This window comes from Heterocephalus glaber, unplaced genomic scaffold (assembly GCF_053883595.1).
Source record: "Heterocephalus glaber isolate CG9 unplaced genomic scaffold, H.glaber_assembly_v1.0 deba00001449, whole genome shotgun sequence".
NCBI classification, from domain to species: Eukaryota; Metazoa; Chordata; class Mammalia; order Rodentia; family Bathyergidae; genus Heterocephalus; species Heterocephalus glaber.
Genome location: NW_028258300.1, coordinates 453,918 through 481,436, shown reverse-complemented (window position 1 = coordinate 481,436; position 27,519 = coordinate 453,918). Strand labels below are relative to the sequence as shown.

General features: G+C 52.0%; 1 protein-coding gene across 1 annotated transcript in view; it reads left to right on the top strand.

The window, feature by feature from the left end:
• Glis1 (GLIS family zinc finger 1) overlaps positions 1–27,519 on the top strand; it is a 196,824-nt gene that overhangs the window by 96,146 nt on the left and 73,159 nt on the right. Inside the window, exons 2-3 of the mRNA XM_087214703.1 lie at positions 12,926–13,085; positions 15,095–15,977. Coding sequence (XP_087070829.1) covers positions 12,926–13,085; positions 15,095–15,977 — 1,043 coding nt within the window. The remainder of the gene's footprint in view (positions 1–12,925; positions 13,086–15,094; positions 15,978–27,519) is intronic.

Here is a 27,519-nt window from a genome sequence, read left to right as displayed (position 1 = left end):
GTATTAATATTAATATACTTAATATATTGCTAATTTTGAATTTTTTTTTTTTTGGTACCAGGGAACAAACTCAGGACCTGCGCTTGCGGGGCAGGTGTAGTGCCACTGAGCTAAATCCCTGGCCCAAATTGTTAATATTTTTAAAGAGCAGATATCAGATTTGATTACACATTAGCCACTAGTATGAAATTGCATACTAATGAAAAAGTTGGCTGCAAATCATAAAAAGTCCTAAAAATGGATAGTAATAAGCTAAAAAGCAGTATCACACATGTCTATATCCCAGCTTTGTATATCCCAGTCTGTATCCCAGTTGCTAGAAAAAAAAGTTAAGCTTAATCAGTTTCTTGAGAAATTAGCAAAAGAATCCTTTAAAAAAGTGGAAGAGCCTGGCTTAGTGGCTCCCTCTTGTAATTCTCTTACTGAGGAGGTTGAGGCAGGAGGATCACAAGTTCAGGGCCAGCTTGGGCAACTTAATGAGACCATATATCAAAAGGGGCTGGGGTGTAGCTCAGTACTCCCTGGATTCAGTCCATAGCAACACACACATGTGCACACACACACAGGCACACATACACGCATACACTCACACACAAAGGATCAAAGTTGGCAAGACAGAAAATGGCATAAGACAATGATTTTTTAAAAAGTGTGTTACTTTCCTGAGGCTGCTGTTACAAATGACCACAAACATGGTAATATAAAACTATAGAAAATTTAAAACAAACATTTGTTCTCTAATAGTTCTGGGGTCCAAGAGTCCAAAATCAAGGTATCAGCAGGGACCCCCTCCCTCGAGTAGTTCTGAGGGAGAATCTGGTGTTTGCCCTTCCAGCTCCTGGTCCCAGTGTTTGCTCCTGGTCACATTGCCACCTTTTCTTCCATGTTTCTCCTAAGGATTGGATTTAGGGCCCAGTGGGATAATCCAGGATTATCTCATTTTAAAATCCTTACTTCGTTATATTTAAAAAGCCCTCTTAGGTGATGTTCACAGGGTCCAGGGATTTGGCATGATCATAGTTTCTCAGGGGCCACCATTCAGCCTACTACTACTACACAGTGAAACTTTAGGGTTTCCTATATGAAACATTGACATCTGGTTACTGAATCGAATGAAATAAGTGGAACAGTAAATAACGCTAAATAAGAAGACTAAATCATCTAAGCCATGATCCTTGATTTTGCCCAGTTTAATACTTTTCAAAATGCTGCGATGAACACAAGATGAAAACCTATTAACTAAATCTAAAACCGTCTCTTATAACATAAATTGTTGTCATCTTTATAAATGGTTAAAATAAATAAGTTTTGTGTAACTGTTTATTTGGACAATTTGGGAATGTACCCATTTGGCGAAGCAATTTGTGGCTAATTGGCTTTTGATGAATTGGTCATTTGACACATTGACTTTTGGCCAGCTGGCTCTTGGAGAATCAGCATTCAGGGTTGGCCTGCCTCCCACACAGGCCTGGGGCTTGTGTCTAGGGCTGGACTGTGAAGCCTGCGTGGGCGCCAGGCAGGCTGAGTGCTTGGTCCGGCATCCAAAGATCATTTTAGACCAGAAGGGAGATCCCAAAAGACCTGGCCACTCCTCAGCCTTGGCTAACCTGCTTGTTCCTGAGACCCTGCTCCCAGCTAGGCGACATGAGACACAAATAACAGCCCTTTATTGATCGAGCGCCAGGCCCTGAGCTCAGCGCCTCAGCAGCATTATCTCATTTGATCCTCACAGCCTGAGCAACAAATATGATCTGCATTTTGCAGATAAGGGAGTGATGACTCGGAAAGGTTAGGTTGCCTGGCCAAAACCAAACTGGCAGGTGAGTAGCAAAGTTCAGATCCCAGGCCAGGTTGTCTGTCTCTAAAGCCCATGCTCTTAGCCACGGGGCTGAAATGGATCAGTTGTAGTCCTTATTCTCAAATAGCTGAAGTCCTGCCAGCTCATTCACAGGTTATTTTTATTCACAGCCTAGCAGTGCAGCCCTTTCTTGTTCCTCCAGATGAGGAAACTGAGGTCTGGATGCAACATGAGGCTCAGGAAGTGGTTCCACATCAGCGCTAGAACAGAAGCCCTTCTACCTCCAGCCTGGCTCCAGGGTTTCTCCTCCTTCATGTTCTTGTCTCTGAAGTGGGGCCACTGTCACCCCCACCTTCTAGCCCCCAGCCCTCCTTGTTTATTCCCACATTAATGGGCCTTTGCAGGCTGGCCCCACTGTTAAGCGCAAGCTGGCAACGCACCTAGAGGTGCGTCCTCCACAGGATGTTTACCATGTGTGGAGCCCAAAGGAAACAACATCCAGCTTGTTGACTGGTCCCAAACACTGCGCTTATTCATGGCCAGGCTGCTGACGGGGTCCTTGTGCCTGGCAGTGAGCTGCCGCAGCTCAGCGATGTATAGGGCAGCAGGAGGCTGGGAGAAGGCGGGCCGGCCCAGGGCAATGGTGGCTTCCTTCCTTCTTCCATCCACCTCTGACCGGGGCTGTCGTTAGAGTGGCACACAGCCACATCAGGATCGGCTGGAGAAAAGATGCTAGGTCTCTGAGCTGCCCCTCCCCAGCACGGGCCTCAGCAGGGGTTGAATGTGAGGTGTGAATGTGAGGGGCGGTGTTGTGGAGGAGAGCAGCAGGGAATCCTGGAAGAGCGCTGCCCCAGAGGGGCCTGGCTCCCATCCTGGTGTGGCCTTCGTGGCCTTCCAGACCTAATTTCCTCATCTCTGCAGCGAGGTTGATGTGACCCGTGCCTGCTGAAAGGGGAATCTGAGACACAGTCGCAAACCTGGTTGTCCTGGGGAGCTTTGGCAGGTCTGGCTGCTGTGGGCATCTGGCCTATCTGCCTGGTGAGGTCTGCCCAGCCGTAGTGGCGCGGTCTCCCTCAAGGCTCTCAGGGAGTGGTAACGTGTGTTGCCACACTTGCGCTTTTGTTCATTTGTTCTCCAAGCTGGCATTTCATGCACTGACACAGAGCAAGGGGAGCTCAGAGGATGTATGCCCCAGGCTGCATAGCACAGAGGTGGGTGGCGGGAGAACAGGGCAGGCTTAGGGAGCTGTGTGCAGCTGGGCACCATGAAGCTGGCTGTGCTGGAGACTGGCAGGAGATGGGCTGGAACTGAGGGAAGAGATGCCAGGTGCAGGGTCCTGTTGGCCTGGCTGGGGCACTCAGAAGTCCTTTCCTGGGTAGTAGGAGCCACAGAGGTTAGGAGCAGGGAGAGACATGGCTAGAGTGTTGCACTTTGGAAAGAGCACCCTGGCTGTGGGAGAGGGAGGAGAGGAGTCTTGTCCAGGTGGAAGATGGCAGTTTGAAGTGCAGCAGAGTTGATGAGATGGGGAGGCGGGGAACGGGCAGAGCTGAGGTTGAGAAAGAGCTGAGTTAGGAAACCAGCAGAAAGAGGCCTTTTAGGGTGGGGAAGGAGTGTGGAGGTGTTTGGTCTCACAGGTCTCACCCAGCGATCAGCCACTGGGCCTGCCTGGACCCACTCCTCAGGCCTGCCTCTCCCAGGGCTCTGGAGCCAGCTTGGCACATTCCTGCCCTGTGCCTCCAGCAAGGGCCTGTGCTGCCATTTTACCTTGGAGGGCAGGAGGCGTGGGACTCTGTGCTTGCCTTCCTGTGGGTCCCACTGAGTTCAAGACCTTCTCACTGAGTCCGTAAACAGACATGGGCTTCAGAGAAATTAAGACACAGTGCTGCCCTCGGACTATCTCTTTGTGGAGGGGCTGGACCCACTCCAGCCAAGTCCTGATCCCACCCCAGCCAAGTCCTGATCCCACCACGCTTGCTCTGTAACCTGACAGAGACCTCTCTTTCCTCCTCTGGAGAATGAAGAGCTGGCTGGGTCAGGGGTTCTTGGCTGCAAGGCCTTTCTCCAACAGGGCCCTTTCTGTTCTGCCTCCTTTACACTCCTGACATGAAATTCATACATGATGTGCCATGCCTCTGCACCATCATTTAGAAAAACTTCCTATAATGTCTTGTTTCGTTTTGTTTTTGGTACCGGGGATCGAACTCAAGTCCTTGCGTTTACGAGGCAGGTGGCAGAACCACTGAGCTACATCCTCGGCCCTCCCTATAATGTCTTAATTGTACTATAGAGAAGAAATAAAAGGGAGGTAAATAATGTACACACTCAGGCACTGCTGTGCCAGAAGACGGAGCAGAGTTGCTGAGGACTCACACCTGTGCACAGCATCACTCAGCCCATGGCTGCAGTTGCACAAATATTACAAGCAGAGTGGCCGAGGTGACGTGATTCTCTGAAATGGTGAGCAACCCTTGGTCCACTACCAAACAAAACACAGTACAGCCTCTCTCTAATTTATATGGTGGTTCTATGCCTGGAAAATTGTAGTATATGTTAAGACCACTGTGTTTATGTGTAAAATGGACCTATGTTCTAGGCTTAGATGACCAGGTTGCTTGTTTATGGGTATTTTGAATATCTGGCAAGATATTAAAAAGTTAGTGTAGGACGACATACCCTTGGTGGTGTCTCTGCCTTCCCACTAAATAACAGTGACTCCTAATCATTGTGGCCACTAGGAATCCCCCCAGGGTAGAGCCCTACCCTGAGAGCACTTGTGTGCCTGGAGGGTTGAGGGTGCAGACTGGAGCCCTGGGGGCACAGGCTACTCAGGGAAGGTTTCTTGGATGAAGCTTCCAGGGTGGATTCAGATCTAGGGTAGGGTGGGGGGAAGCTGAAAACCATGAGCTCCCCAGTAGGCTCTGCCAGCTTTCCTGGCCACTCTGTGGAACAAATAATTTTTTCATGGCATGTGGAAATTCTGAGTCTCTCTGAGAGACAAGGAACCATTCCCACTGCCTGCTCTGAGCTGTATCTCGTTGTGGCACCCTGGTGGGGGGGGTGTTCAAATCTTCCTCCATGACACTGGTACAGATGCCCTTTGGCTCATGCTGAGGTTACAGTCTGATTGACCCATGATGAGTTGAACTTACCAAAATGCTTTTATTGTTCCTAACCTAGTGAGCATCCTAGCTTAGGAACAGAGACCATGGTCCACTGTTTTCCTAGTGATCCCAGAAGCTGTGACTCACTGCCAGCATGAAGAGTCGGTGCCTTATTGCATATCAATTGCCTGGGAAAAGATAAAAATTCACAATTCACGTACGATTTCTACTGAATGCCTGTCACTGCTTTTGTACCATGATGAAGTAGAAAACTCCTGCCAGGGTCAGAACAACCTGCTCCTTCCCTTCAACTTGAGAGGAAGGGAGGGGTAAGGTGCTGGTGTCACTGCCTCTGCCTCCCAGGCTGCCCTCAACCTGCACCTTGTAGCTGGCAGGAATTACATCTTGGGCTTTCTGTATTTCCCAGCAGTTTGAAGGAACAGCTCATCAGTTAGGGGGGGACCAACTCCTTTTAGTTAGGAGTTCAGTAATTAGCTTGATTTAAGGGGAGGAGGTTTAAGAAAAAAGGCTAACCATGAATCATAAATATATTCCTGACAGTAACATTTATGGCTCTGTACTTACTGAAAACACACAGGTAGAATGTGTTTGTCTTCAAGAAGTTTTTATAGTTCTCAAAAGCCATTTCCTGTAGATTTCTTGTCATCCTATTACTGCGCTGGTTGTTTTGAGCTTGGGTAAAAGCAAATCATTTCTGGTGACCATCACAGTGCTTACTGGTGACACAGGCTAAAAAGGGGACCTGGGAGACCCCAGGGTATACTAGGAAAAGGCAGCCATGGGAGCAGAGGAGTGTGGAATTTTACATCCTCTGAATCAGAGAGCCTCCTTATGTCTGATCCATGTTGTCATTGACTCTTAGAACCATAGTAATTGAACACTTAGCTTTATAAAATTGCATCATCTTAGAATGAAAGAAATAGGAGTTTTAGAATCCGAGATGCTTAGAAATTCTAGCTCTTGAATTTTGGAGCCATGATTGCTTCGTATAATAAAACTGAGAATTTTAAGGGATGTCAAGGTTTATTTACTAAGGCACTCCTTGGTACCCCTGGGAGATACTTAAATATGATAAATAGGTGCAATATTTCCTTCTGCTAGGAGAAACTCTTCCCTTGGCTTCTGCTTTGGCCCCACCAGCCTGGAGTCTCCATTGCCTACAGAGAGGCCCAAGCCACCTCTCCATCTAGCATGGGGTAGCTGTCCATAAGGAGGGAGCTGGAGGCTGTGGGGTGCAGAGGAGAGAGAGGACAGGGCTCCAACTCACCTGGGGAGTGGACCCTTCTGTGAGTTCATGTACTTAGACACCTACATCCACATGTGTGATGGCCTTGGGCTGCCCACTCCCTGGCCCTGGCTGGATGGAGCAGGGGGCTGGCTCCGATTCTTTGCTGTACTGTCCTGAGGTGAGCCTGCTCAGGTTTTATTGGCTGGGTCCCTGTAACTCTAGCTTAGCTTTAAAAGGAGAATTTATGGGGCTCTTGCAGTCTGGGATAAGAGGTGGTGGTGGCTGTAAGCCCGGCGTGAGGCCTTGGCCATCAGGAGCTGCTGCTCGGGAGGCCCTGCCCAGGTTATAGGCCCCCCGATGGCCATGAATACTTCAAGGCAGCCCAAGCAAGCGAGTGGGGCTGGCCAGAGAGTAGTTCCTGCTGGTCACCAGGCCCTCAGGTTTCATGAAGAGGGAAAAGAGGGGGTGACGAAGCAGGCTGGTGAGGCAGAAAGGGGCTGGGAGGGAGACGCAGCTCAGGCTCTGCCTGTGCCACTCACTCTTCTGACCCAGGAGCAGAAGCACTGTGACTGTGCTCTGTGACCTCCATGGTGCCCTCCTGCCAGTTCCAGCATCTCTCGGGTTCCAGCATCTCATCTTGGCCTCTGAGAGGGCCTGCTGCCCAGCTCTGCTGTGCCCTAACCCAGCCTTCTGACTCAGAGCTAAGCCTCCTGCCAAGGGCTGCAGGCAAGACCCTGTTGGCCTGGGCTGCCCTTCTTTTGGTGCCCACTGGCTGTCACTGGCCAGGGAAGCTGGCCTGCCTCAGGGAGGCTATGACCTTGTCTGCTGTCCTGTCCAAAACACAGACCTGCCAACAGTGTGCCAACAGTGCCAGGCACCATGCCAGCCAGTCCCCTGCATATTGTCTCATTTAATCCTCACAGCCACTCTCTGCAGCTAAGATTCTTAGCCCCATTTTGAGGAAGAAACTGAGGCTCAGAAGGGTGAGATGACTCATCTAGGGTCAAATAGTGAGAAAGTTGATGGTGGATTGGGGCTTCAACCTAGAGGTGTGTGTGACAAGTGCTTATTCAGGTCTCCTAAGTCACAGTGTCTGGCATAGAGTAGGCATGAAAGCGTGTTTGGGACAGTCGACCCAGCCAGCCACCTTCTCAGTGTTTCCAGCCATCCGCTGTGGCCCTGACTGTGCTGAGTGGGAGGGGGTTGTCCCTAATGGGGTCCAGGTCTAGAGAACCTACCTGTGGTGTGAGGCTGGGACAAGCCCTTTCGTCACCCTGGGCCTGGATTTTCTCTTCTGTGAGTGAAGTAGGTTGGGCACAATCACATCTAGGGACACATTGACATTCGGCAGCTCTGGGGCTTTCACAGACCTGCGGAAGAGGCGGGACTTTGTCCTTAAAGCTCTCATGCAGCAGTACAGGTATTAGCAGCCAACTCTACAGTGATGGAGGTGACACATGCCAAGTCTCAAGCCTGGGCTGGGGTGCAGAGGGGCACTTTCTATGGCCCTGTCCACTGAGACTGCTGGGGGCCATATGGGAGGGGAGTTCAGGGAAGTGGGAGAACAGGGAGCAGTCCAGGAGGATGTGTGCTTCTGCTGGGCTCTGAGGGCCCAGGGGTTGCAGGAGGGTTGGGCCTGAGTGGATGGCGAGGCTATAGGGAGCAAAGCATCATGGGAGTGCAGGTAGCACGCAGATGGACAGCTGAGCCCAGGCTCTTGGTCCCCAGAGCCAGGCTGGTGGCAGTTCCCCTTACTGAATACCCACTAGAGTTAGCCTTGTTACATTATTTCATTTTCACACCATCAACTCCCCCATGTTTTATAGATGCAGGAAGGCGTGATTGTTTCAGATTCTGAATCCCTGTCTCTCTAACTGCCACACAAGTTCAGGGGTTGGCAGATCAATAGCCCAAGAACCAGGGATCTGTTTTTTAAATAAAGTTTTATTAGAGCACAGCCCCATGCTCTTGCTTCCGTATTGTTTATGGCTATGTTTCACAGTACCACAGCAGACTGGAGCAGTTGTGGCCGGGACTGGTAGGCCCAGGAGGCCTAACTTACTGACTGTCTTGCCTTTTACAGAAAATGAGATGCTGAGCCAGCCAAGCTTGAGCTCTGCCTGCTGCCTGAGCCTGCCCAGCCAACTCCTGAGAGTTGTAATGAAGTTCATGGGTGATGGCTGTGACCATTTTTTGTAAACTGTAAAGTGTGATACGCTGTCCCCAGCCTGGTACCTGGTAGGCACTAAAGGCCTGCTTGCTGGTAAACAAGACACCGTGGGTCATAGTGAAAGCCATCCTGGCCCCAGCTGCTTGCTGCCCCTGAGGCTGCAAGGAGACATGCCTGGGCCCGAAAGGCTGAATGAATCTTTGTCCACTCTCGTGCAGACTTGGCAGGTTTCAGCATAAATTAAAATTCTTGTGGGGAGTCACCTTATATGTGGTGCCATTTTATAGCCAAGTCATTACGATAATTTGCAAAGCTCTCTGGTGTGTAGCCGCATCTGTTTGCTTCAGATTGGCTGACTGTGACCTCCCTTGGCTGCCTGGTTCTACGTTTGACTGCCAAGTGCTGAGGGTTTGTCCTTCTGAGTCTGGCCCTATTGTCATTCAGATCTGACCTATGGGGTGGGGGGGTAGAGCACTTCTCAAACAGAGCCCTGCCTCCCTGCTGAGAGCTGAGAGAAGTTTAAGAAATAATTCATATAATCAGTACTGTTCTTGTGCTTACTGCAAGGAAGGTGTCAGGCCAAATGGGTTAGATTTGTGATCCCATTTATCACCGTGACCTTATGAAATGAGAAAACTAAGACTTGATGAGAAAATGAGGCCAAATTCTTACTGAATTTCAGAAGTGCCAGTCCTGGGTCTGCTTGGGATTTGCTGTGTGACTAAGGGAAGTTCTTCCCTAAGTCTCAGTTGCTTTATCTATTAATGAAATAGATAGTTCCAGCCCTGACACTGTAGGATTCCTCACCAATTCATAAATATGAACACAGGACCCCATCACTCTCCAGCCTTCCCAAAGAGGTTCAGTTTGCATGGGGAAGGCTGGATCCTAGGTCCACTCCTGGCCCTGTGGCACCCCTCTCTTGCCTCAGGACAGCAAGGCAGACAGTGTGCACTTTTCACTCCCCAGGCAGGGCCCCATCCCCTCTCCCCAGAGATGGAGTGTGAATAGAAGGGGACCTCCCTGTTGGGGTCGTGTGGTATCAGGCAATAGACAGTGCCCACATCTTTCCTGGCAGACTTGACCCATGTGGGCAGTACACACATCTTTCCAGTGGCAGCAGCATCTCTGGGACACACACACAGCCTCTGGTTTAATGTTCAGCCTTTGAGAAAGCAGGTGGCCTGGGGCAGAGTCTGGCATGGGCTTTGGGAGACCTCAGTGTGGGCTCCGACTCTGCCAGCAATTGCTGTTGACCCTGGGTGGCCACTTGCTGGCTGCGGTGCTCAGAGTCCTTGGAGAGGATGGGCAGTCAAAACTTTCTCCAGGTACTGTCAGGGAATAGGAGAAAAGGGCTCCACTGGGCTTGGAGCACCAGCCAGTGTCCAGCTGTGACCCAGCAGGCTCTGTCCCAAAGTTGTTAATAGTTTGAAAACCTCTTCTTGTTTCTAGTGCAGAGGCAGCTAGCAGACCAGTTTGTTGATAATGATTCTTGCGTCTCACAGAGTTGATGGGTTTGATCTCAGCTCAGCCAGTTACTCCCTGTGTGACTTTGGGAAACCACTTAACCTCTCTGATCCTCCTTGGGGGCCCAGTTGGGGATGCTTGTTCCGGGGTCTGTGGTTATTCACCAGTAGACGGAGAGGCAGCAGGAGAGCGCTTGGGCCTTGAAGTCTGAGAGATCTGGGTTTGGATTGTGTCCTGGTCTCTTAGGGACTCTCGAGCCGAGTCAGAAGCATGTAGTCTCTCAAAACCATGGGTTTCTCACAACGCTGAGATTCCACCTCACTCCAGAAAGAATGGCTGCCATCATGAAATCAACCAACAACAAATGCTGGCGGGGCTGTGGAGAAAGAGGAACCCTGCTCCACTGCTGGTGGAAGTGTAGACTGGTGCAACCACTGTGGAAATCAGTATCGAGCTACCTCAAAGAACTAGGACTAGAGGTCCCATTTGACCCAGCTATTCCCCTGCTGGGTATCTTCCCCAAAGAATTAAAAGAATCATACCACAGCGATATATGTGCACCCATTTTCATAGTAGCATAGTTTGTGATAGCTAAAACTTGGAAACAGCCCAAATGCCCATCAACTGGAGACTAGATCAAGAAAATGTGGTTTTTAAATAAAATGGAGTACTACTCAGCCATCAAAAATGAGAAATTAGAGACATTTATTGCTAAATGGATGCACATTGAGGCGATACTCTTAAGTGAAATAAACAGGACACACATGTGTAAATACCAAATAGTTTCTCTAGTGTGAGATACTGAAAGTGTAAATAAGGACTAAAAGTTATAATAGATAACGTGAAATAGGAAGAAAAGGGGCAAAGGAGAGGGGGAAGTGGGAGGGGTAGGGGAAAGGAAAGAAGGGAATGGAATTAATAGGAGAAAATGGAAAAATGGAAACAAAGTCTTTGTAAATAGGGAGGAATGAAGGGTTGAAGGGAGGGCAGGGGAAGGGGAAAAATAAGAACCAAGAGAGTATGTAAAGGTGCATATCTCCAATGATGAATGTCATTATGTTGTACACCTAAAATGTACCAATAAAAGGATATACAAAAAAGAACCCCAAAAAACAAAACCACGGTTTTGTCACCTGGAAAAGGGCTGTACTGAGCCTGTCTCCAGGATGGACACTGGGAGGGCTTGATAAGTGCCAGCCTCTGCACCTTCCATCATTGCACACGACCCCCTGGGTGAAGGAGGCATAAATGACCCAGTCCTCAAAGGAAGCTCGGACCCCCCCCACCCCGGCAAAGACCCCTGCGAAACAGCCCTGTGTGATGATTAAGCACTCTTTGCTCCAAATGCTATTAATGGTCATAAAATTATCCAGTTTTCTGAGGCCCAGTCCCAGGGTTTGCCTCCATGGAACAATAAAACCGCATGCAGAAATGATTTGGAGAAGGCGAGGACAGCCAAGCAGAGACAGAGTTAAACGAGCTGCATACTGCTCTCCTTAACTTAGCCCATCCACATTTGTTACCAGGGATTTCTTTATAATTAAAAAACAACCAAGTTATTAAAAAATAAGCCAGTGAGGGGTTGGCCAAGCAGCCGGCCCAGGCCGCAGGGCAAGTGTTCCTTGAGCCCTGGGGCTGGGGCTGGGGCCTGGAGGCTGCATGGAGCGGAGGCTCATGGGAGCCCCTCAACTGCCCGGAGCTCGACAGCCAGGCACTGTGACTATCACTGCACACTGTAAAGTGCCGGGCCTCAGCACAGGGGGATAGCCACATACTGAAGGGACTCTGCCCTGGGAGGGCTGGAATTGGGGTTGGGGGAGATGGACCCCCACGCTGGGCTGTCTAGAAGCCCACTTCTTATTACACAGCAGCTTGAATGTGGAGAGACTGGGCCAGAAACCCAGCTTAAATGCATACTAGCTGTGCGTTCTTGTGTGGGTAATGTAGCTTCCCTGAGCCTCTGCTTTCTTCTCTGTCAGATGGATGTAGGAACACTCACCCCTTCCTCAGAGGGCAGTGGGGGCCCAAACAGGCCAGTGGCCTTCACATCTGATCCACACATGGTGTGCTCTTGTTGCTGCCTTGATCTTGGTTTAGGGGTTGGCTATGCTCTAGTCCCAGCTTTTTTCTCATCCTGATACATAATCTTGCTTAGCACTGACAGGACCTGAACAATACTTGGGCCCATCAATAACATTTTGTTAGATCTGTAAGGCACTTTATAGGTTTCAGAGTGGTTTAACCATCGAACCTCTTCCAGAGGCACACCTGTAGGTGCCAGCACTGTGCCAGAACCGCTGTGACTGTTGCATTTTACCTTGGGGAGCAGAGGGTTCGCCACACGCAGGGATTCACCGGAGTTGCAGAGTGGGTTCTGGACAGAGTGGCCTCACACCCACTCTGGGTCCAGTGGCCCCAAATCCTGTGCCTTTTCCTTCTTTTATTACTCCCCAGAGGTGACAGGGCAGAAAGCCCAAGAATATAATTTCTAGATCAGTTGTCCACATCTGTTTGGTGGGAAACAGGTCCAGAAAGGAAAGGAGCTTCTAACAACTGTGCCTGGCATTTTGTTACATTTCATGTAGTTTCTCAAGGTCTTTCACATCTACTTCCTCAGCCTCCCTAGAAACCCCTGGTCAGGTAGGCGAGGTGGGGCGCATGATCATTAGGGTGAGAGACCCGTTGGGGACATAGTGGGTGAATAATGACGTGCTGTCTTTATCCGGTGTAGAAGCCTTGGGAAGCAGCATAGGTGGGGCCTTAGCAGCGGGGACAGCAGCTGCTCCAGCCTGGGCTTCTCCTCAGTGGCTGGGTGTGCCAGCCCCATCGCTGGTGAGCACCTGAGCAACTGAAATGTGGCTTGGGGACAATAGACCACGGACTCCAGGACACCAGGAGTTTGTCTTGTTCTTCAGCATTTCCTGCTCCTAGAATCCTGCCTGGCGCACAGTAGGCACCTGATGTTTGTGTGATGCTTATTTAACCCCTAGAGCTTAACATCTGCACCTGAGAATTGGCTGTTTTACTACTGATCCTGCTGAGGGGGTGTGGAAGTAAACAAGGTGTCATGGTGCCTGGCATGGCTCCAGGTGCTCTGTCGCCACTCACTTGCCTCTTCTCTCCCTGTTGTCCCTGCCTAGTGAACGGGAGCTACGGCCACTGCACCCCCGGGTCGGAAAAGGGCCTGCTGGACCTGGACCTTGCTGAGGGCCCCGGCCTGTTTCTCCCTGTGGGAACCCCACCACCCCGGGGCCACACCCCTGCCTGCGAGAGGCTGCTGCATCTCCCCCCCCCTCACAGGTACGTCCCTGTTCACACAGCTCAGTTTCCTGTGGACACTCCCCAGAGGACAAGGACCTGCCTGGCTCATGGGAAACACAGGGAAACTGAGGTCCAGGAGGCTGGGACGGGCTTAGTGACACAAAGATGCCCGCTCTAGACCTTCCTGCCTTGCCAGGGTCTTGTGAGAGACACAAAGATTGTTTTGTTAAGGTTCATGTCCCCATTGCACAAGCTGAGGTGTTTTTTTTAGAGAGGGTCTTGCTATGTTGTTCAGGCTGGCCTTGAACTCACTATGTAGTCCAGGCTGGTGGCGATCCTCCTGCCTCAGCTTCCCAAATGCTGGGATTACATATGTGCACCACCACGCCCGGCTTGAGGTGGCTTCTTGCAAAGTCATCTCAGAAGAGGAAGAGTCAGCTAGGCCGGGGAGGAAAGGCCAGCTCAGAGATCACACAGTGGCCAACCTGCACTGCTCACTGGGTACAGAGGGCTTCCCCCCATGCCATGTGCTGCCCCAGAAGCCACTGGGTGGCGATGGGCCCTCTTGGCTCCTCTCCCAGCTCTTTGGGCTTGGGCTCTCTGGTGGATGCTTCTCTCCCTTCCCCTCCTCCTGTGGTGGTGCTGGGAATGCTGCACCTGCAGGGGCAGGAGCCCCAGGACCATCTTGGGGAACAGAGAGACCAACAGTGACCCCACAGCTCTCGCTGCATGGAGCCCCCGGAAGCCTTGGTGTAGCGGGGTAATAACAGCACCATGAGCCCTGCTGTCTCCTTCCCAGAGGGCTGACTCTTGATCCTGGCCACCACCCTCTAAGTTCTGTGTTCTTGGTCCTTGTTTCACAGGTGGGAAACTGAGGCTCAGGGAGGGGAAGGTCACATGGGATCCTAGTCAGACCTTGGGCACAAAGCCAGGTCTCCTGTGGTGCCACCCAGCCATGGAGATTCTCTGCCCACTTCACCTTCCTGGTCTCTCCTTTCCTCTTCTTGGAGTGCTCTGGTAACAGGCAGGCCTGGGCGTCTCTGCCTGTACCTTACCTGCCTCCCCTCCATGGTGGGCACCCCAGTCTGAGAATCCCCTCGTCCCTCCGAACATGGTCCTCTGTGAAGTGGGCAGGGAGGATGTCCCGCCTTTGGGAGAGGCTCCCTAGGAAACTGTGTGCCACTTGCATGGTGAAGACAGCCACCATAGGAAACCCAGCTCTGCCACCTAAAACAGCCTGGCTCTCTGAGGGGGTCACTGGGTCACTTTGCTATCACTGAGGAGAGAGGCCTGGAACCTGCCTGAGTTCACAGCTGGGACAGAGCTGCACCTGGCCTCAGACCTGGTCTCCTGCCTCCCACCTGTGCCCTGCCTGGGCTACTCCGACTTTTCTTCAGAGTTGTAGTTTCTCTCAGTCATGGTGTTTGGGCCTGAAATTCCTGGCTGTGCCCAGCCCAAGCGTTCCCTCAGTTAGGGCTAAGGCGCCCTCTCGCCATGGCTGTGCCTCAGAACCCTAACGCTGATGTGGGGAGTGGAAAAGACAGACTGCTTGGGACAAAACCTCATACAGTTAGTATCTTCAGAAGCTAAGAAAGATTATAGAAATTAAAGATGTAGGGGACATACTTGGAATTAAAATCCCGTAGGAACTGGGTGTTCCTCAGAACACCAGCCCAAGGCTTCCTCCTGTAGCACTCACAAGGTCAGGGCAGGGAGGGACACTGGGAAGCCCTGGGGGTGGGGTGGCCCCAGGGCTGGAAGCCAGGCTGGGTTTTGGCAAAAAAGAGCCATACTTCCTGGAGTCCAGCCTTAACCTGTCACACCTCCTGCCTCAGTCGCTCTCATTCTCTCTCTCCCTCTTTCCCTTCTCACACTCTTCCCTGCTCTCAGACAACCAACCTCTTCTCTCAACTGACCAATCCTCCCTTCCTCTGCTTGCTGGTCTCAGTCTCCCTCTCCTCCTCTGGACTTCTTAATCCCTTGCCCCTCAGCTTCCCTGCCAGCTGCTGTGCTCCCCTCTCATGACTTTTCTGGCCGCTGTCTTCCAGGTCACCCAGGCCCCAGGCCGCCTATGTGAATGGCAGCCTGCCAGCCACACAGCACATCAAGCAGGAGTCCCTGCCCGACTACCAGGCCATGGCCGAAGCCCACACTCCCCTGTCAACCCACTGCCGCGCCCCGCCAGCCACAGGCCTGCACACAGCGCTGGACCTCCCAGGCCGAGGCCTTGCCAACCCTGCCCCTTCCTGCTACCTTCTGGGCAGCGAGCCTAGCCCAGGCCTGGGCCCCCAGCCTGAAGCCCACCTGCCCGAGGGCAGCCTGAAGCGCTGCTGCCTCTTGGGCCTGCCTCCTGTCTCCTCAGCCTCCTCCTCACCTTGTGGCTCCTCCGATGTCACCCCTATCATCCACTCCTCCCAGACGGCTCTAGTCTCCTGTGTAAATGGACTCCAGAGCCCCCCTCTGCCGGGAGATGTCGGGGGCCCTCCTAAGCAGTCCCGGCACGGCCCTGTGCCCACTGAGAGCCAGGAGGGCAGCATGCAGCTGGAAGAGTGCCAGAAGACGGGCTTCCTGAAGCAGGAGCCTTCGGACGAATTCTCAGAGCTCTTTGGGACTCACCAGCAGGGCCTGCCACCCCCCTACCCCCTGCCTCAGTTGCCAGCTGGCCTGGGTCTGGCAGGTCTGGGGCTGGGCCTGGCGGGCAGGCTGGTGGCTGGGCGGCAGGCATGCCGCTGGGTGGACTGCTGTGCAGCATACGAGCAACAGGAGGAGCTGGTGCGGCACATTGAGAAGAGCCACATAGACCAGCGCAAGGGCGAGGACTTCACCTGCTTCTGGGCCGGATGTGTGCGCCGCTACAAGCCCTTCAATGCCCGCTACAAGCTGCTCATCCACATGAGGGTGCACTCGGGTGAGAAGCCCAACAAGTGCATGGTGAGTCCGCTGCTGTGTGCCTTGCCTGCCCTAGCCCACAGCACAGCTCCCAGTCTCTGGGACCTCGGCAGGGCACTTTGTTCTCTCCAGGCACCCTGTCCCCTGCACTGGGGTGTTAGATGTGTGTTAGATGTGCTTTAGTGGCCACAGGTCAGAGCAGGCTTGGCCAGCCTTCTGTTCCACTTGCATGTGCCCTGTGTCCCTCCTGCAGGTGGCCAGATGACAGGCGGGGGCATGATGCCTAGCATAGGGCTTTCCCTGGTGTCCTTCCTGAGGGTACTCCAGGGCCTTCTCCTGGAGCTGCCTGCACTGCTGGGTCCTCGCAGGCTTCTGGCCCGCTACTGTGAGTCCCCAGGGGAGGCTTAGGCTAAAGTCAAGGCCCTCTGTAACACTGCCAGTGTTTTGGCTGGGACTGAGACTAAGATTTCTGGGAACAGAGAGGTGCGTGTGTATACATGCATGCAAGTGTGTGTCCACAAACACGCATGTGCACACACTTACACCCACACCTGCAGGCGCCCTGGCCTCTGGCTCTCCTGGCCAGTTGTTCTGTGTTCTGCTCTTGCTGTGTAGAAATCTGCAGCAGAGGCTGAGAGCATAATCCTATTTCCTGATACCTCTACTTCATTACTTCGCCTGCCCGGGGGCCCATCCAGTGCCCAAGAAGCACCTCGCCTGCCCAGGAGCTGAAAAGCTGGGCCTCAGGGTGTGCGCCACACCTCAGGAAGCCTGGGCCACCCAGGCCACAACTCAGCTGTCCCAGCTGGTGGGCTATAGTGCGTCTGGCCTTCAGGGGCTGGTGTCATAGCCAAGGTCGGGTTCTTTCACACTTGTACACTGTCTACTCAGAGCCCACGGTGGTTTATAGGGGCCAGGGAGGAGACAGGAGTTTCATACTCACCTTGCTCACCCTCCTGGGGCTAGTGCTAGCTACCAGGACCCGTCTACCTGTGGCACTGTGAGCTGGGCACATATGGGGTCAGTGCTTCAGGCCTCCAAGATGAGAAGGGGTTCACTTCACAGACAGGAGAAAGAGGCAGCCCAAGCTGGAATCCTGGTGTTGGAGGGGAGGGAAGTGGGGAACTGGACGTAATGTGCCTTTTTGTTGAGAGTTGGCTGGTGGGAGGGTGGTGAGCTGGGGCATCCCCAATTCATTTGGGGTCTTGTGACAAATGGCTTGATGAAAGATGCCTGGAAAGAGATGACCAACAAAATACACGGCCAGGTCTGCCTGTCTCTGAGACTCTTGAGTGACAGCTGCTGAGCTGCACTTCTCTGTCATGACACCTCCTGTAAGTGTCCCCACTAGCATCTAAGGGGGCTTAGGTGGAGACTGTGTGGTCCCATGAGCCCCAATATATGGGTCTTGAGATGACCTAGGCCTTCCCTGCCTACTTTCCAACTTGGGGAACAGAGGCCCGGTGAGGGGAGGCCCAGAGGGCTTCATGGAGAAGGTATCTGAGCTCACTGGCAATCACGTTTGTTCTTTACAAGAGTCCTGGAAAGCTAGGTGTTGTGGTGCACACCTGTAATCCCAGCAACTCTGGAGGCTAAGGTAGGAGAATCACAAGTTCTAGGCCAACTACACTTGATCTTAGCCAAAAGGCCGAGAAGCGATGTTCTAGGCCAACTTAGGCAACTTGGAGAAACCTTATCTCAAAATAAAATAAATGCAAAGGGGGGGGGGTGTAGCTCAGTGGTATAGCACTTGCCTAGCATGTGGAGGCCCTAGGTACAGTCCATAGTACTACAAAAAGAAAAAAGAAAGAAAACAAAGTTCTGTAAAGCCCAGAGTTTTTATACATAAGGAAACAAAGTCCTGGTGGGTCCAGCCACCTCCTGCTTGCTCCTAGAACACTTGGTCTTGCCTCTTCATGGTTGAGAGTACCATGATGACAGTACTCACAAGCAGCTGCTTAGTGCAGACTGTGCCTGGTGCTGTTCTAGGTGGTAGGTCCATTTGGTCTTCAAGCACAGCTCTTGAGTAGATATTATTATTATTTTTATTTATTTATTTATTTATTTATTTATTTATTTGGTACTGGGGATGGAACTCGGGTCCTTGCGCTTGTGGGGCAGGTGATGAAACCACTAAGCTAAATCCCCGGCCTCTTGAGTAGATATTATTAACCCATGTTTTCTATATGAGGAAACTAAGGCTCAAAGGGACTAACTATATAAGTGGTCCCAATCACACAGCTAGTTAGAGATAATAATAATGACAACAACAATGGTAAAGACTAAGAATCACAATAGTAATAATAACTTGCCCAAAGTAACACTCATAGTTACGGTTGGAGTGGGATTTGAACCCACATTTTTCTAAACTTAGAAGTTCTTGTTGGTGTTGCTCTGTCAAACTGGGGGTTCTCTGGGGCCTGTGGGCCAGCCCTGCTAGGTGCCACTGTCTGCAGCTGGTAGCAGTGGCGATCTCCTTGCCTAGTCTTCCTGCTGCTGTGGGAGGGCAGAGTGCTGGTGCAGTGGGTAACCCGCGGGACCAGGCAGGCCCCAGCCCGCATCCAGATAAATACAACCTCCCTTCCCTGTAAAATTATTAATTTCTCATGACAAGCCTCTGCTACCATGTGCTGTAATAGACAAAGGAATTTTGGGCCTGGAGCCTGTGGAGAACAGGAAATAGATGAGACATTTTGATTGAAGAGTAAATGGCCCACTAAAAGAGCAGTTAATCCTTTTATTATCTTCCCAGCAGCCGTTTCCACAGCCCTTTCATGAGGTAAGCTCCCTTCTCCCCATCCAACTCTAACGCTGTCCTACCAGCTGGTTCACATTTAGTCTGTGGACTCCGCTCTCTGGGGCCATCAGCTCTGCCCTAGCCTCTCTGTCCTGAGGCCAGGCTGGATCGAGGACTCACTGGCCCCCAGCGTAAACCTCGTTGCCTGTCCCCCACCTGCCCCCTTCGCAGTCCAGAGGAAACTCCTAATCTCTTTGCAATATCCTGTTATGTTTCTTACGTTGCTCGAGTTGTTTTAGCCTTATTAAATTTGGGGCTTCCTCTGCATTATGATAACAAGGTTACGTCCAACCCAAATACTGATGCGACGCCTAGGAGACATTAACGTTGAAAAGATTAGTTTCATGCTTTCTTGGGTTGATTCCCTCAGACATCAGAATCCTGAGTGTCTGAGACTGCAGAAGCTCACAGGGCAGAAGAGAGGTAACTTCTCAGAATAGTCCCTTTTGTGACTTGTGTCTTACAAAATAACGATAATAACAAGAAGGATACTTAACTTTGGGGAAGAGTTTAACCAAAGCTGTGACCTCACATGGAAAGTGTGGGCAGAGGTGAAAAGTACATGTCTGGATTTCCACAACCCTAGGTCCCAGCCTGGCTCTGTCAGCTGTGGGACCTCAGGCAGGTGACCCACCCTCTCTGAACCATAGCATACTCGTTGTAAAATGGGGCAAAAATATCACAGTAAGTTGAGGATTTACTGTGCTTGGCTTTTAGGGATGTAATGATGCATTGAACATGCTTCGTAATTCTCTGCTTCCTTTACCACACCCTTTCATATCAATCATCTCAGACAATGAGTACAGTGGCCCTAGGAGTTAGGAGAGTGCTTAGAGCTTTTAACTAATAAAGAAACAGGCTCAAATGAGCCACTAGGGGTGGAGCCTGAACTTGAAGTTGGCTGGATCCAGCAGGGTTGGCTGTGAGTGAGGAGGACAGGGCAGCACACAGGTGCTCCCATGGGGGCATTCACTGCCCTTGCCACCAGGAAGCCCTGGTCCATTGCATCTCTTAGTCACTGCAGGGGGCTGCTCCGAGCTACATAGTGTCTGTATTGAGCTCCTGGCACTGGCATGGGGGCAGCTGGGCCAGTGGCACCAAGAGGAGGCTCTAGTGCCAGAAAGCAATAGGAGTCCAGAGTAGAGTCTGTCCTGCCCAGGTTCTTCAGTGGCTGGGCTGCCCTGGCTGCGGCTCTTCACCCCTTATTCCCTCTCCAGCATTTGCCAGTCTGTCCCAGGGACCTTCAAGCACCTGGGCAGAAGCTGAGCCTTATTGATTGGCCTCGACTAACCAAGGCACTCAGGACACCAACCACCTGGTTGGACCTCCTGGGAGAGCCTTGACCACTGCCTAGCCTGGGCCAGACTTCTCCTAGCCACACAGTCCTGGGCTTCTGGCTTCCCCTTTTCACTTTGCTCCAACCTTTTAACCCCACCCCTACTGCTCCAAGAAATGAAACCCTGAATGCTTAGGCTTGGTGGGGTGAGGTGGTAGAGAGAGCTGCTGATTGCTGAGATTCAGAGATCCCTTTTGCCTGGTTCCATGCTAGCCATTCCTCATACCATCTTCACAGAAAAACTACTCAAGACTCCAAGGCCCAGAGAAGCCAAATCACTTTGAAAGAACACACAGTTTGCCAGGGGGGCAGAGATCAATACCAGCCTGTCTTAGTTACTGAGTCATGGCTGGGACAAAATACCTAACATCAGCAAGTTAAAGGAAGAAAGGTTTATTTCAGCTCACAGTTTGTAGAGGTTTCAGTCCATAGTAGGCTGGTTCCAAGGTAGGGCAGCATGGCAGAGGAGAAACAGTCCATGGCATGGCAGGCAGAAGGCTGAAAGCAGTAAGCCTCCCTTTTCCTTTTTATTCCATTCAAGCTGCAAGCCTATTGGTTGGTACCACCCACACCCAGGGTGGGCCTTCCCATTATCCACACCGGGAATTATGCTAAACCAATCATCAGACTAATTCAGTTAACACACCCACAATCTATTATCATGCACCCATGATCCACCCACATCCCAAAGCCTCACCTATGTATGAGCTTTGGGAAAACATCTAGATATAATCCCCAACACTACCAGATCAGTGGAACTGCCCAGCTGAGCTGAGAGGTGAAAGAGGCTGGCCTGGGGTCTGGGATCATATCACATTGGGAGTCTGAGGGAGAAGGAAATTAATACATTCAGAGATGTGTCATCTCCAATCATGAATCAGCATGCCCATTTTACAGAAGAAGAAACTGTTTCTGATGTTCACAGATGGAACACTTGTCTGTGTCACCCAGCTCAGCATCCCATGGATCATGCTGCCTTCTACCCATCGACTTTGCCTAACTCTGCCTTTAGCAGAGCAGAGTTCCCTCTGTGCTCCTCCTGTCTCCTGTCTCATTGGGTGTAGTTTGGGCATCAGCTCCCCGCTGCCTATGGCCTGAGACCAGTCCCAAGGGCTAGGGCATGTTTAGAGGCCAACACCCCCAACTCATCTGAGCCTCATTCTAGGGTAGGATTCTCTGGGAGCTGGAAAGTGTGAGCAGGTGGGTCTGGCAGTCCTGTTGTGTACAAATGGAAGATTGGGAAGACAAACCAGAGAGGGTGGTTAGGGAGCCAACATTCCACAGCAAGTGGGCATCAGTGGGCAAGGTGAAGACCAGAGTTGGGGGAGGTTAGGACTGGGAAAGCAGCCCTCCTATAAGGAAGGAGTCTTTCCCTGTAACACTCACCTCACCCAGGGCCAGGCCTTGTGGTGAGAATGTGGATCCAGAGGTGGAGAAGATGTTCTTCTGGCATCCCTGCAAGATGAATCCTGAGTTTTTATTGCTGGATGGTGGAAGAAAGGGAGCCAGGTGCTGAGGCTCAGAGGCCTGGCTGCATAACCTTGTCCAAGTTGGTCAAAGGAAATGAGAACATTTTTGAAACACTCGGATGCTTTTCTCTCTGTGTATGGCTTCCATATACAAGGTCTCAGAACTTAGCACATTCCAGGAGACTAAGACTGCTGTTCCATTTTACAGATAGAGAAAGGCCAGTCCAATTCAGGGCCAGGGCCAGGCCCCAAGGATGCTTTGGGTCAGATTTGAACCTATGTCTCACCTTAACTCCAGGGACTTTCCTGGCCACAGCTGTGCTCCACCTCCCAGCAGAGAATCATTCTGTTTGCAAGTATTGAGAGAATACCCAGACCTGAAGCTCATTCAGCACGCTGCCTTGGACACTTGCTCTGTGTCCTTGGCTGTGCCCTGCGGTCTCAGAAGAGAAGCACACCCAGCCTGATCTCCAGGAGCCATCAGCAGGGAAACTGATGAGTATTTTCAGGGAGCCATTTCCTCCAAGAAGCCAGCACCTGGTCACCTTAAGAACTCCATGAGCATGACTCGATGGGTCTTTTGTTCTTAGAGAAGAGAGCAGCTGGCAGGTTGAGAGTGAGACATTTCACCTATTGTAAAAGAAGTCACCTGAAAACAAGCTTCCTTTCTGGAGGCTGGAGTTCCTGAACAAATTAAGAAGCTGCAGAATGGAACATGTTTTAAAACCACTGCCCTGGAGAATCCTGCTGTAATGGCTCAGAGAAGCTAAGCTGGTCCAAGTAGCTCTCGAGTCCAGGTCCACCCTCTTTGGAAATGGGGCCTGAGCTTTGCCTCATTCCAGGGTGGGGAAGGGACAGTTTTGGGCAAAAGCAGCCTGCAAGTTGTTATCCAGAAGTATCCATGTTAATGACCCCTCCTGGGGCTCTGTCAGTTTTCATATCTAGTAGGTGGGTATGCAGGAGCCCAGGGAGAGGGTGTCATAGCCCAGTGTTACCCAGTGAGTGAACAGCAGTACTGGATGCCTGCTTTATTTCTCCCTGCCACAAAGCTTCCTCAGCTCCTCAACTCACAGAGTTGGTTCTGCAAATCATCTGCGCCTTGGCTTGTTCTGGTTCCTCTGGATGTGGTTCTCAGCCTGGAAAGCTCCTACTCATCGTTCTCAATCCCATTCAGAGCTCCTTCCCGGCTTATCCCTTCCCCACGCCTCCTGTTATGCCAGCACGTTACCTTGTGTACAACAGTGCTTCCTGGTGTGGCAAGTGTCTTGGGATCCCATGCCTTCCAGTGCCCAGCCTGGCACTGGTGGCAGAGGAGCTGAGCCTGCTCCCTAAGACGAGGTCTCTACCTTGTGGTGTGGTCATCCTGCTTCTCTGCTCCAAGGCTGTGGGAGGCCACTGTAGTCTAGAGCCGTTTCCTGTGAAGTCACAACCTGGGGGCACCTTGAGGATTGTCATGTCCACCCCTCAGCTGGTTCTGGAAGCTTTTCTACTAGAAAGCCTGGCTTTGGAAGCTTGCTTTGTGGCCTCCCACCCTGTGACTCTGCAAGTGTAAGTTGGCTCCCTGAGTGTCCGTTTCCTGACCCAAAAAGCAGAGGTAATGGGAAGTTGTGAGACTTGGATGAGATGTCAGCTGGCAGCACACAGAGAGTGCACGACAGAGGTTCCTGACTCTACAGACAGTGTGCATTAGGAAAAGAGAAAGGAGAGCGGGAAACAAACAGTGGCTGCCTCAGGTTGCTAAGTGGTGAGGTGGGGTCACGTCTAACAGGTTGCAGTAGCCTGTGTCCAGCAGGGACCCAGCAGATGCTAATGCCTTTTCCTCTCTCCAGCCTGAGTTCCAGCTCCACCATTCTTGGCTTACACTGTGGTTCTTTCCTCCTCAAGTTAAAAAAAAAATCAAAGCCTGGGGCTTACTAAGGAGTGGATTCCTGGAGGAAGCATCCTCCCAGCTCTCAGCATTGGAGTCTGGTCTGAGCCCTGATGGCCTCTCCAGCCACTGCACAGAAGGGAGCCTGAGGTCCCACATGGAAAGGGTGGAGGAGACGGGACAGACAGATGGAGGTGGAGACCCTTGGCGGCTCAGCTGCTTGCTCACCATGTGGCCTTGGGCAGAGCACCTCACTTCTGACTCAGTGGACACATGTGTAAGATGGAAATTGTGACGCCCATCCTGGGACAGTGGCTGTGAGGGGTGGGGAGCTGTGCTCCCCAATCTGCAGAGGGGCAGCAGTGGGTTTGATCTGACCCCAGTCCAGTGCGCTTGCCTATAGCCGGTCCTCAGCCCACAGCTTTCCTGCACCCCCCGTATTTCAGCTCACACCCCCATCCCACCTCATCTCAGCCTCGGGCCCAGCCCTCTCCCTCTGTTAAAGGCTGAGCGAGGCTGCACAATGACTAAATGCATAGGGGAATCCCTGGAGTTCAGATCCCTGCTCTGCCCTTTAGCCAAGTGTGGGACTACCCAAGTATGCTGCCTCTGTGTGCCTCAGTTTCCTGCCTGGTAAAGGGGAGTGTGGGGTGAGGATTCGATGAGGTCATGAATGTGAAGCATGGACCTCGCCCTGGAGCATTTGCAGCACTCAGAGACATCAAACCCAACCTCGAACAGAGACAACAATCCCTGGGAGCACCAGATCCCAGGGACAGGAATGCCAGCCAAGTCCTGGGAGCTCAACGCTGCTTTATGGAATATGAAAAAAATTAAGGATGAAAAAACACAACCCTTTGAATTGAATTTAAAACAATAAAAGAAAAACAGCTTTTGAATTTAATGTAAATGGAATTGAAATGATTCTCTTACTGGAATGAGAAAGTCAGATAAAATCAACAGTGACTGTGAGAAAGTGTCCAGACCATGCTTTCTGAGGGGCATATCTCGGGAATGGTAAGGCAAGGCTCCGAGACAGTGGCAGAGCTCCGGCTCAGCTGGCCACCAGATGGGCTCTCGGAGCTGACTTGGTGTCCCACTTGGACGGATGGTTGCAGGACAGACCCTGGCATCCTGTCCTCATCTGTTAAATGGGTGAAGGGCCAGGTGACCCCAAAGGCCTCAGTCGTCTCAGATGCGCCAAGGCTCAAGATGCTCCAGAAAGGGCTAGCGTGTCTGTTGAGTCCCTCTGGAGAGATTGTCTCCCTCCCTCCCAACCTCACAGCACAGCTTTATGAACACCGGCCCGGTGCCAGGTGTGATGCTAAACAAGGGGTGCAGTGTGGAATGTCAAGTGACCTGCTGGCAAGGAGATTAAATGCCTCAGGTACAAAGAAGGCTTCCCCCAGGAGGCCAGGAGAGCTGGGCTTTGATGAGTGGATAGGAGCTTTCCAGGTACAGACTGTGAGGAAGGGCATCTCAGGGAGAAGGAACAGCACATGCAGAGTTTTGAGACATGACAGTATTTAACTCTTCCAGGGTGGGGGACACAGGGGTCTTCTTGAGCCTGGAGTGAGTTACGTATATGGAGACTGAGGACAGAGATAGCAATTGGAATTGGGCCTCAAAGGGCCTGAACTTGCATTCTACCCTGAGGACAGTGGAGATAGGGTCGGAGGAGGGTCCTACGCAGGAGAGTGACATGATCAGGATTCACGTTTAGAGTTTTGTAGTGCGATGGACACAAGGGCTCAGGGTGACGGGATAGTTGAGGCACCACTGCCAGGCAGGGGCATCAGTCCTAATCTGGAGCTTTCTTCCCTGGACCCGACAGTGTGGCCTGGGCTGTCAGCCAGCACCTGGGCATCCCGGGGCCTGGCTAGATCAGCCCATCAGGACACGCTGAGGCCCAGTGTCTGCTCACGGTTGGGAAATAGAGCCCAGTCCGCCTTTGGGAATGACGTCCAGCACTTTTACCAGTGGGACATGGGAAAGGCATTTCCCATAATGCGGCTCTGTAAAGTTTGCACAACTGTTCTTTGTTTTCGTCAGTCCCCACAATAAATCTCCCCCCCTGCCCGGATGGGGCCTCTGCGGTCTGTAAGTGATTAGGGTGTGGACTTGGGCGGCTCCGCCTCCTTGCCTAGCATTCTTCTGACGTGGGTAGTGATGACATGAGTCCATCTCTGGACTCTGCCTTGCGAGGCCACCTGTTGGAAGGCAAGCTGCTCTCGCCCCTCCTGTGTAGCCACACCAGCCTGCTTGCTGGGTCTGCCACGTGGGGCCAGAGGCGCAGGCAGCAGTGGTCCTGGTGCCAGGGGTCTCGGCAGGGCTTTGCATTCTGGGGGCAGCACCTGGAGGTCTCTACCGGGCTTGGATAGGGAGAGGCTGTGAATGGGACTCAGCTCATTAAGAGTGGAAGGCAACACTTGTACTTTCCCTGGGCAGCACCTGGGATGCAGTTTTCATAGATAGTTCCTGTGCTCAGGGAGGAAGAGGGAAGTGGCAGGCTCCCGGTTTCCCCGAGGTCACTAAAATCCTGGTACAAGCTTCCCGACCAGGTGTAAGGTCTGGGACTCCACTTGTGTCTCTGGCTCCGTGCCCCCGACTGTCCCACATCATCACTTATCCCTAAGTCTGTGCTTCCCACCTGCTGTTGAATCTCAACTTCAGGGCATCACTTTGAGCAGGCTTTGTTGCCAATGAGCACGACAATGATTAGAACTCAAGACTTTGGCCCTGAGCAGAAAACTGCGGCTTCTATGCCCCAGACATGTCCTTAGGATCACCACCACCCTGTGACCTCTCCCATTCCTCCTCCCCACAGGCATCTAGGACAAGGGAAGGTGGCTCATCCAGGCTATGAGTATGACTGCCTGGGTTTGCACCTTGCTGTTTGCAGATGTAGAAACTGAGTCCTGTGGAGAGCATTTGGCTCATTGAAGATCACAAAGCAAAAGAACTATCACTCAGCATCCTTGCCTCCAGCAGGTGTCCTGCCATTAGACAGGTCCACTGGCTGTTACGTGCCCAGCTGTGCTGGGGCTCACCTGCCTTGCTTGCCTCCTCATTCTAAAGAACACCAGCTCATGTCATGTGCACTGGGGAAGAAAATTGCAGGCTGCAGTGTCTCATCTGAAGCTCCTCCCAGCACCTCTGACAGATGAGCCCTGAGAGCCAGGTGGGATATGGCCTGCTAGAGGTCACATGGTGGGAGATGGTAGCTGGCACTGTGTGCACTGCACTCCCTGGGTGTCTGGTTCATGAAGTGCTGCCCAGCAGGCTCCAGGGAGACTTTAACCAGTGGAATGAGCTCTCTGCTTTCCCTGTCAGCTTTGCCCCTTCTTTTCTTCATTAACACAGAGCTTCCTGGCTTGTGGGGCCTCAGTTTCTCTGGTGTGATGAGGACTTTTATTAGATGACCTTTGATCCCTCTTAGATCTCATGACCCTGACTCAGCTGAAGACAGTGCAGGGCAGGAGCTCGGAGCTCAGCACCTCCTCACCTCTACATACACTGCCTGTGTCCCAGCCCTGTGGGGCCTTCATTTCTTCATCTGTCAAGTATAAGTCCCGGACCCCGGCACCTAAGATCCTTTGCACTCTATAGACATCTGTGGCTATATTTCTGTTTCTGGCATGGCCTTGCGGGAGGAGGAAGGAAATGGTGGACAAGGAAGAGGCAGGTGGGGCCCTGGCTCAGCTCTCCGACCCTTGGTCCTTCCGAACTCCTTCCCTCTCTGCCCTTACTCCACCTGATAGTGTGTGATGTGTCTGATCAGCTGCTCTGCTCAGCTGTAAGCTCCATGAAGTCCAGATCTTTTGAGGTTTGCTGCCTGCTATGTGTGGATTGATCAGTTCCGGACACACAGCGTGTCATCTACAGATATTTGCTAAATGAATGTCACCAATGAAAACAGGGAGAGCAGCTCAGGGGGCAGAGGGACAGAGGGTTCTGGGGAGGGCCCGAGCAGAGCATCAGGAAGCTCATCCTGGGAAGTAGGGTGTGTGCCACACACAGTCGTGTTGGGGGTGGCATGGAGGCCTTTCTGGGTTCAGCTCGGTGCCTGGGATGCAGTAGGTGCTTAGCACTTCCCATTCATTCCCGAGCCTGTT